Genomic DNA, 19496 nt, shown 5'->3' on the forward strand with positions numbered 1-19496 from the left:
ACAATTGGCTATAACTTCCTATGATTGCAACGGCTTTGTTTTTTTAATGCTACTACAGGTTGAATATCCCTTATCCAAAATGGTTGGGACCTTCAGTGTTTCAGATTTTGTGTTTTGGGAATTTTGAAATATAGTCTTTGCATTATACTTACTGGTTGGGCATCATTATCTGAAAATTTGAAATCTGAAATGCTCCAGTAAGCATTTCCTTTGGGTTCATGTCAGTGCTCAAATTCGGATTTCAGATTTTCAGATTAGGGTTACACAAATTGTAACATTTAATGACTTAAAAACAATGTTATCCATCATTTGTTGACTGTCTACTGCTGCCAAACAGTATGCCTTTATTCATGTTATTAGATGTAATCTTCACAATAGCCCTTTGAGATTTTAGAAACAGTCTTCTTAAAGTGTCCTGGATGACACATATTAAATGGCATATCTTGATTTTTTTTTAAATTCAGATCTGCCTGCCTCCAATATTCATGTTCTTTTTATTATGTTGATATATGATATATGTAATATATGTTGATATATCATATATAACATATATCATATATGTATGTAATATATAATATATATAACATAATATAAATGATATGATATATAATATATATTATGATATATGTATATGTATAGATGATATATATCATGATATATATTTTTTATATATTTTTTTTCTTTTTTTTTTTTTTTTTGAGGCAGAGTCTCGCTCTATTGCCAGGCTGGAGTGTAGTGGTGTGATCTCAGCTCACTGCAACCTGTGCTTCCCGGATTCAAGTGATTCTCCTGCCTCAGCCTCCCGGTAGCTGGGACTACAGGCACGCGCCACCATGCCCAGCTAAGTTTGTATTTTTTAGTAGATTCGGGGTTTCGCCATGTTGGCTGGGATGGTCTCTATCTCTTGACCTCATGATCCACCTCAACCTCCCAAAGTGATGGGATTACAAGCATGAGCCACCGCACCTGGCCAAAATGTATTTTTTAAATATGATTATTGCCTTGAAGTTCTGGGTAAGATTCAAGTAACTGTTTCCAGACCTGCCTGAATTGATCTTACTAAGGAACTAACAGCAACTTAATACATTTAAATTGAATTCTCTGTGAAATTCATTAGCAACCTACAGCAATGTGAACAATGGCAGAGCTATTTCTTATCATCAGAAGGATAAAGTGGAAGCTCATATATCTAACCCTTTCTATACTTTCATATGGCTTATATTAGTGGTAAGATAATACAGAGATGTATTTAAGAGGGGTCAGCATTTAACTCCTTAAGCAGCGCTGTTGAATGTTATTTGTTAACAGAATCAAGAGGAAGAAAGAAAATTTAGAAAAGAATAACGTAAAGTAGTTTATTTGTGTATTTGAGTATGTCTTGATGAATATTACCGGTCATTTCTATGCTCATTGTTTTTTATTGCAAAGCAAAATTTTTCTTTGTTTTTCTGAAGGAAAGATTTACCAAATAATTAGTGGTGTAAAGATTATAGAGGCCGAGAGTGGTGGCTCATGCCGGTAATCCCAGCACTTTGGGAGGCCCAGGTGGGCGGATCACGAGGTCAAGAGATCAAGACCATCCTGGCCAACATGGTGAAACCCAGTCTCTCCTAAAAATACAAAAAAATTAGCTGGATGGGGTGGCACGTGCCTGTAGTCCCAGCTACTGGGGAGGCTGAGGCAGGAGAATTCCTTGAACCCAGGAGGTGGAGGTTGCAGTGAGCCGAGGTCGCGCCACAGCACTCCAGACTGGTGCCTGGTGAGACCAAAGATTATAGAAAGAATGAACACATTATGGAGGGAATATTGAAGACCCATACAAACCTGATGGGACCACACTTTATTTTTACATGAATTTAAGTTCAATTTATGTCTCATCATACATACTACGGTAAGCAGTAAAGGCTTTATAAAACCCAGATGATAACTTGGATGTTCATTTACCCCATTATTCATCAAGCAATTCCACTGTATTTTAAAGTTACATAGTTACTACCCTTCTAAGAAAACTAATTTTGTAAAGTTAGTGAAAGCAGTTCTACTAGCAATGATTTCTGCTATTTCTAGCGAATATTTACTAAGCACTAATTGTGTGTCAGGAATTATAATGTTTTACATGCAGCCAATAAGAGATGAGGAGGAAAAATAGGAAAATATTGGTTATAACCAATGGGTGTTTTTACAACCGCAATTAAGACTAAAATAAACATGTATTTTAGGATGACAACATAGAATATAAATGTTTTATATACTAACAGTGTCAAATACTGCATCTCACAAAAATTGGAAAGGGAATGCATGTGGCAGGTAGAAATGTTTACATTGTAATTGCTTTATCTTTAATGATAGGTACTATGGAATGTTATTTAAAGCTGGCAGATCAAGTAGTCGAATTATTGAGTACATTTAGCACTACAAAGCTAACATTAAATTGAGTGATGAGGTTGGTGGTGGTGGATCCTGTCTATGTCTCTTGACTTTATCAAAGCATGTGCAAATATTCTCACCAAAAAGAGTGAGTTTTGCTACATGTGAATTATATTTCAGAAAAGTGACTTTTTAAATCAACTAAAGTAGCATTCCCCACCTCCTTTGGGTCAAATGAATTATGACATGATTCAATTCCTAATTTTTCTGAAAAGTACTTTTCTTTAAAACTGTATACTAACTCTGTGCCCACCTCTGTATTTGTTGTTAGTATTATCAGTGCAACTCTGTTTTTAATATACAGAAAAAATTTGGTGTTCAGAGAAGGTCCAAAGAGAGTGTGAGAAAAAGAGGAGAAAAGGGAAGGAAAATGATAAGGAAATATACAATTTTATTATTACTTAAGGTAGGAGTTTAGTAAATAGTGTTGAAAAGAGAGAACTAAAGATATTATACTGAAGTTATAAAAGTTGGCTACTAAAACAAAAATACAAAGATCTTTCTAAATATAAAGATTAATACTTGGGAAAAAATCAAAAGACCATGTAGTGGACAGTTTTTAAAAAAAATTTATAGATACAGAAAAAACAGAAAATGGTAGTGTCAGGAACAAAAACAATCTGTTTCTTATGTCAATCAGTATAAATAGGCTAAACTTAACTATTAAAAGAAAAAGAATTTCAGATTGGCTCTCCAAAGCCCAATTCTATGCAATTTATAGAGCCACACCTATAGCAAAATAATTGAGAGAAGTTTAAAGAATAGATAAAGACTTTCAGATAAATTCAAACAAAATGCAAACAGCTGTCATGATGTTGATACCAGGCAAGAGGGAATCAGGGCCAAAATACTATATAATCAATCATATTAACATGAGTAGGGCTAAAGAGCAAAATCATGGGCCCTCCTTCATAGATAGCTAGGTGTAGTGGCATGCGCCTGTAGTCCTAGCTACTTGGGAGGCTGAGGTGGGAGAATCACTTGAGCCCAGGAGTTTACTAATATAGTGAGCTATGTTGGTACCACTGTACTCCAACCTAAATGACAGAGACCCTGTCTACAAAAAAACAAAAGGATAAAATTAAGTTTATATGGAAAAATAAACAAGAATCACAAGGAAGACTCTAAAATAGAAGGATCCATGATGGGGGGGTAGCAGAAAGAATAGTGCTACCAAATATTAAAGCACATAATAAAGCCTTAATAATTAAAATAATATATTATTGGTTCTTGAATGGACAGATGAGTTGAAGAGAATGATATAGACCTAACTATACATGGCATCTCATATAATTGAGCAAATGATTTACTATGGCAAATCGTATTGAGAAAATTGTGTAAAGTTTAATCCATGCAGTAAATTGTACAATGTGAGTTTCAAATGATCAAAGATTAAATACAGGAAAAGTCAAATGGTAAAAATATTAGCAGGAACATAGGTTTATAAACTTGGGGAAAGGGAGTCTTTCTAAATAAGAACTTAAATTCAGAACCCTAAATGAAACATTGATACATCTAATTGCATCTGTCTGAATTTCTAAATGGCAGAATATGCTATAAGCAAAGTCACAAGACTACCTACTGAAAAAAAATTTTCAACTTTTATCACCAACAAAAAGTTAATGTCTCCCACATATAAGTAGATTCTATAAATAAATAGACCACAAACCCAATAGAAAATTGGACAACTAATTGGTGGCTCATAAAAAAAGGAAATACAGATGACTCTTAAACATGTGCTTAGTCTCTGTCATATTAAGAAAAATTTACTAAGAAATTTCTGCTTTACTCAAGGTCACACAGAATTTTCCTGTGTTTCCTTCCTGGAGTTTCAGTTTTTACATTTATGTCTATGATTTATTTGAAATTAATTTTTGTGTATAGTGTGAGGATTGATATTAATATTTCCTAGCACCCTTAATTGAAATGCTGTTCTTTCCCATGAATTGCTTAGCATATCTTGAAAATTAATTGACCATATTCATGTGAGTCTATTTCTGTGTTCTTTTCATTTGATATTTAAGTCTGTCCTTTCACAGTACCATACTGTCTTAATTACTGTAACTTTATACTGAGTCTTGGTCAGGTAAAGAAAATCTCCTGGTTTTGTTCTTTTTTAAAATTGCTTTGATAGTTTGGTTGTGTGGCATGGGGGAGTTGAAAATAAATTTTAGAATCTGGCTATTTCTGCTTAAAAAAAACTGCTAGAAATTGGATTGAATGAATATATCAATTTGGGAATAATCAGCATTTTAATAGTGAGTTTTCTAATTTATGAGCATAATGTATCTTTTCATTTTTAAGTTGTCTTTTATTTTTTATTTTTATTTTTTTAATGAAGTCTGGCTCTGATGCCCAGGCTAGAGTGCAGTGGTGCCATCTTGGCTCACTACAACCTTCGCCTGCTGGTTCAAGCGATTCTCGTGCCTCAGCCTCCTGAGTAGCTGGAATTACAGGTGTCTGCCCCTGTGCCCGGCTACTTCTTTGTATTTTTAGTACAAATGGGGTTTCAACATGGTAACCAGGCTGATCTCGAACCCTTGACCTTGCTTCCTTGCTTTCCCTTTTTAGTGTTTTTGTTTTTGCCTTGTCATCTCATTCCTTTTCTCAGAGCAAAATAAGTAAGATAAATGTTACCATTTTCCTTACTTTGTCCTGAAATTTTACTTACCTCCAATCTTTCTAACACCATTTCTCCTTCCTTTTCTTCCAACAAGTATCTGTTTACCTTAGGAAAGTGGGGTTCCTCTCTCTTTTTCTTCCATTCGAAAAGCATTAAAATGTGGCATCATGCATAATGGAAAGATATGGACTTTGCAGTTAGACCTTAAGTAAATCTCTGCTTTGTCAGCTGATTAATTATCAGATTAGCTGAAGAAGACCAGGTATTTGGGCAAGTTATCTGTGTCCAAGTTACTCTCTGAATTTCAGTTTTTAAAATTTATAAAAAGATTATAATCCAACTTTATAAATTTATTCAAAAGTCTAAATGAGATGCTTGACACAAAATAGTTGCTCAATAAATGTTAATTCCCAGTCCGAGTTACAGCTGGTGAACATGAGATTAGCATTAGGTTTATACTTCATAGAAGTTATTAGATGAATTTAGCATTGTGGTATTAACACTTATCTTTTGTACAGCACTTCACATTTTCTACACTTTTGCATAGATTATCTCAATATAATCAGCCACTGGCATTGGTTCGTAGTGCTTAAAGGATTCCTTTAGTATTTTTACAACTGTCTACTTCCTCATCTTCAGATCTGCTTTTTTCACATTTATTAATTTGAGTTTGTTGATAGAGCAGTAGTATCATTTTCTGTTTTTCAGCATATAATTTTTCAAAGCATATTATAGCTATATGTTAGCCTTAGCTAAGTTTTAGTGGCGCTAGTCATTATTTATAAATTAATGATGGGTAAATGAGTTCAATTTCCAAATAAATATTACTTTTTAAAGATACCTTCATTATATAAACTAGAAACTAATTTTTAAAGTTTACTTAAATTCCCATTTGGTGACTTTATGGTAAATTTTCTTTTACGCTTATCAAGCATTTTTGCTACCATTGTTATTTTGCTAAAATCTCCATATTGTTTATATATATTGTGAAAAAAGTGGTTTATTTTGACTTATTTACTATCTCCTTTGTTTTAAATCTTTTTACTATGTGGTTATTTATATACAAACAGTGATACTAAATTTCTACTGTCTACTAGAAATTGTTTCTTTATGCATCTCTGTCTTATCCTTTAGTGTCCACAATTTTATGAGGCATTTCTAAGGGATAAAGGATTTCCCATCTTTATCTATTCACCATGTGAGCCATTCTAGTGACAAATGAATTCTGGTCAGTGAATCGAGAAGGACACAGATGTCAAAGCCATGAATTTATAAATGGTCTGTTAAGAGGGTGCTTTTGTCCAATCAGCATTTTGTTAATTTCTCCTACAACAAGGAATAATTATTCAATTATAGCTTCTATTTGACAAAAATCAAATGACAAATGTGTCAGAATGTGAAGGTAAAGGGTTAGTCAGGATTCTGGCAGGTGGTTCAAGATTTTAGCCAGCTGTGAGGAGGTGGATATAGAACCAAATTGACCTATAACACTGATTATGTATCCTTATGAATATTCATAGATCTTACTACTGGAAGATTAAAAATAATTTCATTTCTAAATTTTAGCAATATAAAAACTGCTTTTCTGTATTTTTGTGAAAGACAATTTGAAAAATACACAACACTCAAAAATAAAATCATGTTCTTCTTTAGTTTGTTTCTCTTCTAATTACTAACAATTTCAAAATTGTTTTATTACTTTTAGTAAGCTATAATTTTTCTTATAAAAAAGTTATCTTTATTTTTTAATGGTAGTACTAATATTACTTAATGTAGAGCCAGAGATCAGTAAATTTTTTCAGTGAAAGGCAATATAGTAAATATTTCCAGTTTTATAGGCCATAGAGCCCCTGTCCCAACTATTCAACTCTGCCACTGTAGCGCAGTATGATTATAGACAACATGTAAACAAATGAATGTGGTGGTGTTACAGCTAAACTTTATATATTAATACAAAAACTGGCAGCAGGCTGGATTTGATTATGGGCTATAGTCTGCTGATCCTGATAGACTGATGGCATTTTAAAACTTCAGTAAGATTTTAAAAGATATTCTAAAATAGCAGAACTGTATGAACTGTGTTAAGTATCTTGAATGTCTGTGCACTGCACAACTCCAGAGGATATTTGGTTCCCATGAACTATATAGTGTGAATAGCACTCCCTGAAGTAGGACCATATGGTGGCCCTGATAATCCCACCCCCTTCCATTTCTCCTCATTTATATCAAGGGTATGTATGTCTAGCCTGCTGCTTGCTTTGTAGATAAAGTTTTATTGGAACACAGCCATGCCCATTTGTTTACATATTGGCTGTGGCTGCTTTCACACCAACAATAGCAGAAAGCAGTAGTTTCAACAAAAATCATTTTTGCCCACAAAACCTAGATAACAGCACAAAAAAATGTTTGCTGACCCCTGACTATAGCTTTATTATGTTCCTCTTTAATGATGAAATAACAGGGCATAATGTGGGAAAGCTTCTATAATTTTCAGTCCAACAAAGGATATATCAGGAAGTTAGCCACGTACCTAAAGTTCCTTCTAAATTCTTATTTTTTTAATTCAGTGTTTCTCATCTTAAGGATCTGGTTCAGCACACTAAATATACTTCCTTATAGCTGATCCTCTTACTGAGTTAACATTTTCAATAACAAATCAGTTACTTTGAAGAATTTGTATCAATCGAGAATTTAAACAAAATCCAGAGGCTTTACCTGTTTGTGGAAGAAGGGGAGAGTTTGCATGGCAATGGACTCTGGCAGGTGCAACTAGCATACCTCCCTCAATGCCAGTCAGGGAAGACTTGAGAAACTTTTTATCATCAACTTAGTACTAGGTAGTTTTTTCTGAGTATCTCACAAGTTAGGTTTGGTAGCAGTTGCTTTGATGTCAGATCTTAACATGGGCTTTATTTGGAGAATAATTTTGTGCTGCTATCATTGAATAGTAAAATTGGTATGGCTGTGTATAAAAACATTTGGTGGGAGGAGAGGGTAATTTTTCTACTGTTAACATCTGAAACCTGGTCAGTAATCTGGGGTTTTTTTTTTTTTTTGCTGTATTTGGTACATTTATACTTGTTTCAGTTTGCTGATATGAGAACATGTGATTTATATTTTTAATTCATGAGTACTCTAAAAGTTGATATTTGAGATATTGGAAAGACAAGTTAATTCTGTTATTTATTGTAAAAGAAAAAAAGGATCAGCATTATATATAAAGTTTTGTGTTGTGAAGTTCTTTACTTGTTATTAGTGGAGAGTTCCTCCCTCAGTCACTCTTTCCCTAACTCATGTAACACTTACCTTCCTGGTTTTCTTACTTTTGTGGTCCCCGTTTCTCAGTCAAGTCCCTTGAATTCTATTATTCCCTGGGTCTATTATTATTCCCTAGGTCTGTTCTCCTTAGGTCTCATGAACTCCCATTACTTATCTTTCATTTATATGCTTATGGTCTCCAAATTTATGTCTTGAACTTAGCTAATCTCTTTTGAATTTCAGACCTTTATATTCAGCTACATTTCAGGCATTTTTATCTGTTTGTCTCTTAAGCACTAACTGCTCCTTTTCCTTTTGAATCTGCTCATATTTATGTCCTATTACAATGGTTAGTACAACAATCTGTGCTGTTACTAAAGCTAAATATTGTCATCCTTGACCTTTTCCCCCACAGCCAGTCAGTCTCAAAGTCCTCTGAATTCTACTTCATAAATATCACTTGAAAAACTCATCCTTTCCATTCCTACAGCAGTGTCCTCATTCAGATCACCTGGTTTATTTTAACCATCTCTTAGTTTGTCTGTTTTCATCTTAGACCCTCCATTATTCTCCACATTGCATTCCAGGTGGTTTGTCTAAAATCAAAATCTAGTCATGTTGCTGCCCTATGTAAAATTTTTTACCAGATTATCATTATTCATAGAATAAAGTTTAGTTTAGTAATTTGGTTTACTTGGCATATAGACTTACCTTTCTAGCTCTGTGTCTGTTTCTAATTAGATTATATATAGTCTATCCCATCTATTGTGACCCTTTATACACACTGCTGCTCACTTTGCCTAGAATAGGCTTTTCCTCCCCACTCTCAACTTACTGGGCTTCAGTTCTTATCTTACATATTATCCCTTCTCCCCTTCTCCAGCCAAGTATGAATTAGCTGTTGTTATATGTGAATTTTCGGTACTGCAAAAGAAGTAGCACTCGAATATAAATTTAATTTTCTCAGCAAGACAACTTTACTTTTTGCAGAAAGGGTGCTCCCGTTAGTCATCTTGCCATCTGAGGACACTGAACAAAGGAGGCGGGGCCATTTATATCTAACATATCCGCCCTGCTGCTATGTTCTGATTCCATTGGCTGGAACTGCACTTTACACTCTAGGCTGTACCTGATTGGCTGACAACTTAAAACTTTCCTAATGAGGTAAAGGCAGAGGAGAGCAAAGGAAAAGAGGAAGTAACTCGAGGAATGCTTAGAGAAGCAGTAGCATTTCCAAATATGGAAGGGGAATAAGCTTTGACCTAACATTTGCCTGGGCTTGTCCAGGCATGTCAGTGCAAATATCTAGGCTAAAGTATACGAACTAAGAACATTGGATACACTTATTTCTTCATTTTGAGTAACAGCTACTTTAAGATTATTAGCAAAAACTTTAAAATAAATTAACCTTTGAATAAACTTATTTATTTGTATTGAACTTAGAGGAAAGCTTTGAAGAGGAACCTTTTATTTATTCTTATTTCCTACAGCTGTTTTTTGCTGTGAGCTCCCACAGTACCTTGTACACTCCTGTTCTTAGTATTTATTACCTCACAAATAATTGTGCATTTCTTTGTCAAAATTTTCTAAATGTAAGTTTATTGAGGGTAGCGTCCATACTCTGTAAATTAGATGGGCACATATGTCTGGCACATACTTGATGCTTATATTTTTCTATTAAATGAGAAGAATATGAACTAGTCTTCTGTATAACTATAAAACCCCATTACATGATTTTATTACATGCTATATATCTTTTTAAATGATTTGCCCCTTTTTGCATGTTTTTAGAGAAAAATAGGAATAAGTAAAGATCTAGTACCTTTTAAGTTAGCACACTTTAAGTTTTAATATCAATAAATACGTTTATTTCAGGATTGTTTAATTCTATGATCCCATTTTAATTCAGACCGTCTCATTGGAATCCCTGTTTTAATCTTAGCATCATGATAATGGGTATCTTTTTTTAAAAGAGGCTACAAGATGAAACCTGATTGTTTTTCCTGATCTTTAATCTCCCACTGCGAGTAATCCTTACTGGATTTGGTAGTAGCCTTTTAAAAATTATATTTCATAATAAAGGGAGCTAATGCTTAATTGTCAGACATTTTATTTGTTACAGTCTACCCTGACATTTGCACTATCAGCCTTGTAGCGGTGAGTGATGTGAATAAACATGCTGAGAGAATTGCTTTTTGGGATAATGTCTATGGCTTTAAGATGTCCTGCATGAAGAAAGCTGTTATTCCAGAAGCTGTTGTGGAAGTTTTAGATCCGAAGACTCTCATTTCAGAACCTTGTGGTATTAAGGTAGGTGCTCTACCAACTTTATTTTTTATAATGGTATTGCTATTTTTCTTAGTTCAGCATTTGAAACATATTTGAAAATAATATATTGATTTTATATGTGGGCTTTCAAAACAGTACCCTTCTCTTTATAATCAGTATAAAACAAATTGAGGTCATAATATTTACCAGTTGACTATATCATCTCTTTGGAATTACTTCTCTCTATATTAAAACTCCTTACACTCAGTTTTACAATCCTTCAAATCTAACTCTGAACTGATTGAATAATTTATATTTACTTTGCCTTAATCAAGGTAAAAAGTCCTTCTGTATTATCATTTCTGCTTCATCACCTCCTCCTAGCCTGATTTACAGCCAGATTTTTCATTCATATTATATATTCCACATGATTTAACTTCTCTCATTCAGATTTCTTCCAGCATTATTACGTATAGTGAATTTGCCCATGAAACTAAAGCCCTTCTATGTTCAGATTTCTTGGTTACTTCCTTTTGTGTTTTGTCATCTTATTTTTTGCCATGTTAATCTCTGGTTTTATTGTGAATTTTTTTATGTTGAATTTACATGGGTTCACTAGTTACTTTGCAGCAAAAAATAATATTGCTTTTCTTAACTCCATAATTTGTCTGTTTCAACTAGATAATCAAATAAATATACAGTAATATGTTCAGTGTTAGGTTCAGGATATTTCGTCTCTGTTTTCTTTTTGAGACCCAGCCTCACTGTGATACCCAGGCTGGAGTGCAGTGGCATGATCTCGGCTCACTGCAATTTCCGCCTCCCAGGTTCAAGCGATTTCCTTGCCTCAGCCTCTCAAGTAGCTGGGACTACAGGCATGCACCACCATGCCTGGCTAATTTTTTGTATTTTAGTAGAGATTGGGTTTCACCATGTTGGCCAGGATGGTCTCAATCTCCTGACCTTGTGATCCGCCTGCCTCAGCCTCCCAAAGTGCTGTCTTCTCTTTTTAATCATGCTGTTACTTTCATGTAGCATCAATATTTCTTCTCTGTACAAAGTAGATATTTAGTACATATTTAATTTTCTTAAATGGATAAAGCATTAAAAGTTAGTATAGAGTAATAAGCATGAAGTTTCTTAAGAGTAGGCTGATTAAAATTGCATTCAGCTTTTAAGAAAAAAAAACAGTCTGTTTGATGGTTATAAGAGTCTTCAGTCAGTACTCTGGTACACCAATTGTAAAGGGTTTCTTTGGACTCTTTGGCTAAGGATAGGAGTGTACCATTATAACCAATTAAGCCTTAAGGTTAAGCAGAAAGAGGAGAGTTGGTGGAGGTTGCTGATTTCTCTCTGTACTGATCTCTGCTAAATGCAAAAACTACTATGAATAAATAGTTGAAATAGAAAAATTTAGAACTGAAAACAAGGTGTTTAAAAATGTATGTACCCCCTTCATTAAATATGTATTTAAATAAATAGTTTGTTCTTTGTTCTCCAGTCCTCCTACAAACACATTGCACTTTTAAAATTTTTTCTGAAATTGTTTTAAATACTGCCTCAGGTGTGTGGTTACATTAACTGCATTCACTGGGTTATGATCTACTCCTGGCTGGTCAGCTGATGACGGTCTTTACAGCATACTTCTGGTTAGACTGCTTAGTTGAAAGGTCATTCCATTTCTTTTCCAAAGTATAATGGAGAAGGATTTGGAAAAGAGCAGAATGGCAAAATAAAGATACTTGGCTGTTTTTTCCCTGGGATGAATCACCATAGTTAGTTTTGCTGTTTGTTTAAATTGAGTGGTTTTTTCTCATATCTAACAAAAGCTATCTTCAAATACAATTATAGCCATGAATTTTAAAACAACTTTCTTTTCATTAGCATTTATTTTCAAGTTGGCAGTTTCTGTAAATATATTGACTGTTATCACACGATTTATAGCAATTATGGCAAGTATACTATACACAGTAGGCAACATGCTGTTAGGTGAAACACAGGAAAACATTTTTTTTTAAGTATTTATTTTAGTGTGTCAGGAAAACTTTAGCACTTTAGAGCTATGATTCACTATTATTTACTATAGAGTATTATTTACTATAATACTATTGCTTACAAGGAGTCTTAATTATGAAAAAGGAATTTGATTTAAATAAAAATTAACAAAATGGAAGTACTAGTATTCATTAAACGTATAAATAATTCCAAAAACTAGTGTGTGAATGGTTAAAGTTTCAGAACATTGGTTTCCAATAATCATTTGTACATAAAAGAAGTAATGTTTATCTGGGTTGTTGGGGTTGGTTTTTTTTTGGACTATTTTTACTAAGCTCTTTCTTCCACTCCTTTTTCATGGGTAGTATATAGATTGCCATACAACGTCTATCTCAGATTTGGAGTTTTCGTCAGATTTTACCCTGAAAATTACAAAGACATCCATGTGCACGGTAAGCTGTTTCATTCTGCTTTCATAAATTTCACTAGCAGTGCAGTTGATTGGCAGGCTAATGAGCTTAATTACCAGGCTTGTGACAAATGAAAACGACTATTGCTCTGACAGTCTACCATGACCTTCATTAGGCCATTGAACAGATCTGGTTAATAGGTCAGTAAAACCTCAAAAAGTTTAATTCAGTAGAAAAAGTATTAGGAACCCCTGTTTACATAATGGTTTTATAGAGTCTTTATTATTTTCTATCACATAGTCAGGAACACTCAACTTTATCTTCAAAGACCAAAGTTCATACCCTATTCCTTCCTTTAACTCTTAACATTTAATTTAGATGGAAGATATGTTTATTTGGTAGAATATTTTATATTTATATATGAAAAATTACTAACCTCCTGTTGAGTTAACTTTCTTTCAAAAATCAGCTTGGTCTAATAGAAAAAATGCTTTGGAAAAATTAGGCAGATCTTGGTTCATATGTCATTTTACCACTCGCATTTCGTTGTTCAAGTTACCTAAGTAATCTGTGCTTCAGACTATTTTGTTGCTTTAAGAAAAATGGGGATAATTCTATTTCAGTGTATCATTACATGGATTAATGAGATATATGTGAAGCACCTACCATATAGCCAGAAATGTTAGCTTACTAAAATATAGAAGTTTTTTCCTCTCTGAAATAATTTATAAATGTTCATTATTTTTAAGATAATATTTACTGCTGTCAGGATACTCATATTTTTAATAAAATGTGCTCCTTAAAGTATGAGTTTATATAGGTGGTATTAACATGAATATTTATATTATGTTAAAAATAACCATGGTTTTTAAAACTATGTCCTCAAAAGTTAACATTTTTATGGAAACTTGTATTGTCAGAATCTGTAAAATAGATTATAAGTCATGTTAACATTGAGTTTTCTGCCTACTTCTTTTAAATACTTGGTTCAGATTGATATACACAAGACTTCATGTGTTCTTTACAGTAGTTTCAGTTCATTTTGATTCAGTGATTATTTTATATCCAAATAAGTTTAACAATGTACTTTGATGTTTTGAGGGATTCTTCTTTTAGTTGAAGTTGGTTTTATACTTTTTTAAAGTTTAAATATCTAGATTCCAGATTTGTGACTTTGGGGCACTCATCGTAATCATTTGTTTAATTAACAAAAAGCAAAATTTGATTCTTTTTATTTTCCATGCATTTTCTAATTCTGCTTTTTAGTAATTTAAATGATTTTTGTCAATTGAAATTAGAGGCTAAAGACTTTAACTCGTAGACTTTCTCTTTGATGTTAATACATGAGAGTTAAAAGAAGACCATCCTGATTAATGAAAATTCATCAATCATCTGTAAAAGAATTCCTAGATATAAATTGTCATATCACCAATATTAAATATATATTTCAAATATATTTTCAGTAACTATCACATGAATCAAAATAGAACAGATGTAAACCTCTAGTGAAGATGTCAAAAATTGTTTTTAGTTGTACATATTTGTGAACTCTATATAGATAGAAGAGTTTATTGACTTTGATTGAAATGTTCTTTTTTTCTGGTTTATTGATCAGGGTTCTTAGCTCTTAACAACATAATTTAGATCAGCTTGTTTAAACTGAGAGATTTATTAGAGAGAATACAGTAGTTTCCAGATACATTGGGAGAGCCAAAGGAACAGACTGTATTTCAAACTTCTAGAAACTTCTAGAACCACACCTTTGGCCTGCTACAAGGCCCCTTATTTTAAGTAGCCTACCACTATAGGTTCTATTTACCCTAATTCCCCTGGCCCACTCAGTGTTAGCCACCACTGACAACCCCAGATGAACAAAACCCTTTACTACCATCCTGGTTCCTGGCCCTCTGTCCTCCCAACCCATGTAGGCCATTTTTTCCTTCCAAATCTTCATTCAGCATTTCTGCTTGGTGAATCTAGGTCTTGTGGGACTCTAGCTGTCAGTAGGTTTTGGAGAGCAGTTTTAACTACAGCTTTATACTACAGATCTAGAGTTTCATAACATATATGGAATTCTTTTCTATTTCCTGGTATTTGGGATTGAGTACAAGAAGTTTTGTATGAAAAGCAACTGTATCCTTTAGTCATCTTAGTTTTATTCCGTATACTTAAAAGAGTAAAAGGAAACAAAACAAGAAAATAACTGGTAAAGTCTCTTTAATTCAGAGATTGGAATTGAACTTTTAATATTGAAGAATGTAAGTATCAAATAGTTACTTGCTTCATTTGTTCCTGTACAAAGAGTTCCATAAGAAAAATGAATTATAAGTAAACTATTACATTATGTTTATAAAGTACATTTTATTTAGATTTGCATTTTTTTTCTTAACTTGACTGAATGGTGTTTATGAAAAAAGTTTGGAAATTAGGTGAGCCTGAGGTTTGTGAAGAAGGTGGCAGGAAGTTGGAGTGGAGTTATAGGTGTATGGTATAACCTAGTTCTGTAACTTACTTCACAAAGAATGTATGAAGAATATATTGTTATAAACCCTTTATTGGATGCATGCCAGGTACTGAAGATAAAACATGTTAGTAGTTAGCATTGAATGTTAACTCTTCTGACATTATCCTTTCAAACTTAGTTAATATTATCAGAGGAAGATAACCTATATCAACAGTCATTGAATACTTGAATGTCAGATAATGTGCTAATCACTTTAAAGTATTATTTAGTTCTCATAACCATTTAAGGTGGGTACTGATATTATTCCCATTTTACCGGTGAAGGAAAATATTACTTTGTTTTACTTGTGAAATAAAATCTCCTTACTCTTTCCTGACCCCAAAAAAAACCTTCTTTGTGGGATTGTACAAACTATTAAAAGAACAAAAAATTAGCCGGGCACGGTGGCGCGTGCCTGTAATCCCAGCTACTCAGGAGGCTGAGGCAGGAGAATTGCCTGAACCCAGGAGGCAGAGGTTGCGGTGAGCCGAGATCGCGCCATTGCACTCTAGCCTGGGTAACAAGAGCGAAACTCCGCCTCAAAATAAATAAATAAATAAATAAAAATAAAAGAACGTAGAGAAACCTATGAATAAGATCTCACAGGGGTAGAAGAAAGCAGGCTTCATGTTGCATTTGAAACAGATTTAACAATGTTTATTTTTGGCAAATAATCCAGCAGTTGGAATGAAGAGGGAAAGAGATGTATAATCTGAATGCACTTTTCCTTTGAGACAGACCTCACAGATTTATGTGATGAAATCAGTCCCATAGTTCATCCTCTTTGCAGCAGATAAAAAGTAGATCTTTGAAGTTTTTCCTCATCCTCTCAGAATAAACTTACACTTATTTGGCTAAGCATCTGCATTTCTTGGAAACCATTTTCCCAGCAGGAGTAAGATTTTGTGGCCTAATGCTTTTATTAGGTTTTCATTTTTTGTGTGGGTCTCAACTATCCACCCATATTTATTTCAATTCTCTTGTTCTTTGGGGTGTTGTAAACTCTTTACCCTCCCTCTTACAGACCTGTGTGTCTGGAGCTACTTAGGCAAGCATGGCCTGTAAGACTACTTTTGAATAGATACATTAGTCACCCAGCTTATGTGGGAATAATCCATAACAAAAGTATTAAAAATGATGAGTACCTAATTGGAACTTTGTTTCCCCTTTATAGTTAGAAGAATTAGTGAAGATATTTAAAAAGTTTTTTAAAAGCCTAGTAAAGGAATAAATAAAGTAACTTTGGGGAGTAAGAGGAAGAGTTTGGGCATTTTTAGATAGAGGGAAGAAGAATATCAATTTGTACTGCTAAGTACAAACCTTCAGATATTTAATAAAATACTGCTTTTCTCGTGTTGAAACTTGAATGCTTAGCTACTGATTAAGGTGGAGAATTTCTCTATTGTAGTTAGCCCAGTTTAAAAATACGTATAACTTTTCTTTTTTTTTTTTTTTGAGACAGGGTCTCACTTTGTTGCCCAGGCTGGACTGCAGTGGCATGATCTCAGGTCACGGCAATCTCTGCCTTCTGGGTTCAAGCGATTCTCCTGCCAGAGCCTCTCTAGTAGCTGGGACTGTGGACGTGCACCACCATAGCCAGCTAATTTTTGTATCTCTTTAGTGGAGACAGAGTTTCACTATGTTGGCCATGCTGGTCTTAAATTCCTGTCCTCAGATGATCCGCCCACCTCATCCTCTCAAAGTGCGGGGATTACAGGCATAAGCCACCATGTCTGGCCATAACCATTTCTTTCTTTCTTTTTTTTTTTATATTGCATTTTAGGTTTTGGGGTACATGTGCAGAACATGCAAGATAGTTGCATAGGTACACACATGGCAGTGTGATTTGCTGTATTCCTCCCCTTCACCCACATCTGGCATTTCTCCCCATGCTATCCCTCCCTAGCTCCCCGCCCCGGCTGTCCCTCCCCTATTCCCCGCAACAGACCACAGTGTGTAGTGCTTCCCTCCCTGTGTGCATGTGTTCTCATTGTTCATCATCCGCCTATGAGTGAGAACATGCGGTATTTCATTTTCTGTTCTTGTGTCAGTTTGAACCATTTATTTCTTAATGAGATTATAAATGTGTGGCCTAATTTAAAAGTTAGACAAAATTGGATCTTACAAAGTTACAGGATGCTAAGAATACCATTTTGTATTTTATTTTAATAGCATGTATACTACAGATTGATAATGCTTTTAGATAGCTTCTTTAAGATTGTTAGAACCTTTCATGGAAAACATTTTCTTTTGCAGTCTCTTCCACCGCCATATACATACATTCCCAAATGCCACAGATGAAATTTGATGGTATTTTAATGTTTTACATTAACAGACTTTATATTTTAGGAATATAACATGACGTGATATTTATATGTAAATATCTTGAATCTTGGTTGCCTATAATGATTGAAGGATAATTTTTCAATGAATACTCATACCACATACATAGCAATTTTCTGAACATTTCTTTATTCTAGGATATTTTTGACAGTTTAGATAAAATTGTCATTGCTTTTATGATAGAGTATGAATGTTTAGTTGGCTTCTGGCATTTTATCTGTCATATCAGCCTGCTTAACCTAGCCCAAAATGAATAATAACTTTTTATGGAAAGTTTATTGTATTCAAAAGCAAAAGCAGCAAGACTATAATAAAATTATTTTAAACTTAAATAAATTTAAAAAAAAAAATTCATGTTTTGTGAGTTTTAATTTATTTGTAATGTCACTTGTGTAATGTTCTCTTACTCTGTATGCCAAGTGGTATTTATATTTGCACCTGTGTGTCTGTAAGCTGCTTAAAGGTACAGAAAGTCATGTTCTTTCATAATTCTAAGTATACATTAAATGATTTTTAATAATGCTTATTACAGAACAAATGAGTTGTTTACCTTAAAAATGAAAATAGTTAAGATGGATTTACCTGATTACAGTCTCAAACACATAAATAATACAGGTTGAGTATCTCTTACACAAAATGCTTGGGCCCAGAAGTGTTTCAGATTTAGAATTTTTTCAGATTTTGGAATATTTGCATTTCCAGTTATTCATTCCTCATGCAAAAATCTAAAATCCAAAAGCATTTCTTTTGACCATAGTATCATTACCAAAAAGTTTTAGATTTTAGAGCATTTCAGGTTTTCAGATTATGGATATTCAACTTGTATCTTTGACATGTAAAGGTTTTTATTTATCATCTCATAACCATTTTTATATCTTAATTTCAGCATTTTTTTTTTTTATCTATTAGCATGTACCAGAATGACTGGTATAGAAATTTTCAGTTTGCACAAACATTCCTTAATATGTTTTTAAATGTCATTTAAAAATGTTATTTTTCCTAGGAATTTTTCTTTTACTACAGTTGTTAAAGATGAACATGTGAGTTAAAAAAGAAACAGACTTTTTTTATGCAGTCATGCATTGCTTAATGAGGGGGATATATGTGAAGAAATATGTCATTAGGTAGTGTTGTCATTGTGCAAATATCATAGAATATACTTACAAAAACCTAAATTGTATAGCCTACTATCCTCCTAGGCTATATGGTATAGCCTATTGCTCCTAGGTTGCAAACCTGTACAGCATGTTACTATATTTCCAACTATAGGGAGCTGTAACACAATGGTAAGTATTTGTGTATCTAAACATAGAAAAAGTACAGTGAAAATATGGTATTATAATTTTTTCTTCAACTTTTCAGTTCTGGGGTTCATGTGCAGGATGTACAGGTTTGTTATATAGGTAAACATGTGCCATGGTGGTTTGCCGCACAGATCATCCCATCACCCAGATATTATGCCCAGTGTCCATTAGCTACTCTTCCTGATATTCTCCCTCCCCCAGCTCCCTCCCTGCAACGGACCCAGTATGTGTTACTCCCTCCTCAGATACCCATGTGTTCTCATTATTCAATTCCCACTTGTAAGTGAGAACATGTTTGGTTTTCTGTTCCTGAATTAGTTTGCTGAGGATAATGGCTCCCAACTTCATCCACGGCCCTACAAAGG

General features: G+C 33.7%; 1 protein-coding gene across 27 annotated transcripts in view; it reads left to right on the forward strand.

Annotated features, from left to right (window-relative positions):
• PRMT3 (protein arginine methyltransferase 3) overlaps positions 1-19496 on the forward strand; it is a 138596-nt gene that overhangs the window by 71448 nt on the left and 47652 nt on the right. For 14 of the 27 annotated variants that reach the window (XR_001914452.4, XR_008475192.2, XR_008475193.2 and 11 more), the window contains 2 exons: positions 10413-10618; positions 12937-13023. Coding sequence is in view for 22 of the 27 variants with exons in the window: in XM_054242167.2 (XP_054098142.1) it covers positions 10413-10618; positions 12937-13023 (293 nt within the window). In the remaining 5 variants the exon portion in view is untranslated. The remainder of the gene's footprint in view (positions 1-10412; positions 10619-12936; positions 13024-19496) is intronic. The other 13 variants (XR_013523358.1, XR_013523357.1, XM_054242168.2 and 10 more) reach the window with 1 other exon arrangement.

The sequence above is a fragment of the Callithrix jacchus genome, chromosome 10, assembly GCF_049354715.1.
Source record: "Callithrix jacchus isolate 240 chromosome 10, calJac240_pri, whole genome shotgun sequence".
In the NCBI taxonomy this organism is placed as follows: Eukaryota; Metazoa; Chordata; class Mammalia; order Primates; family Cebidae; genus Callithrix; species Callithrix jacchus.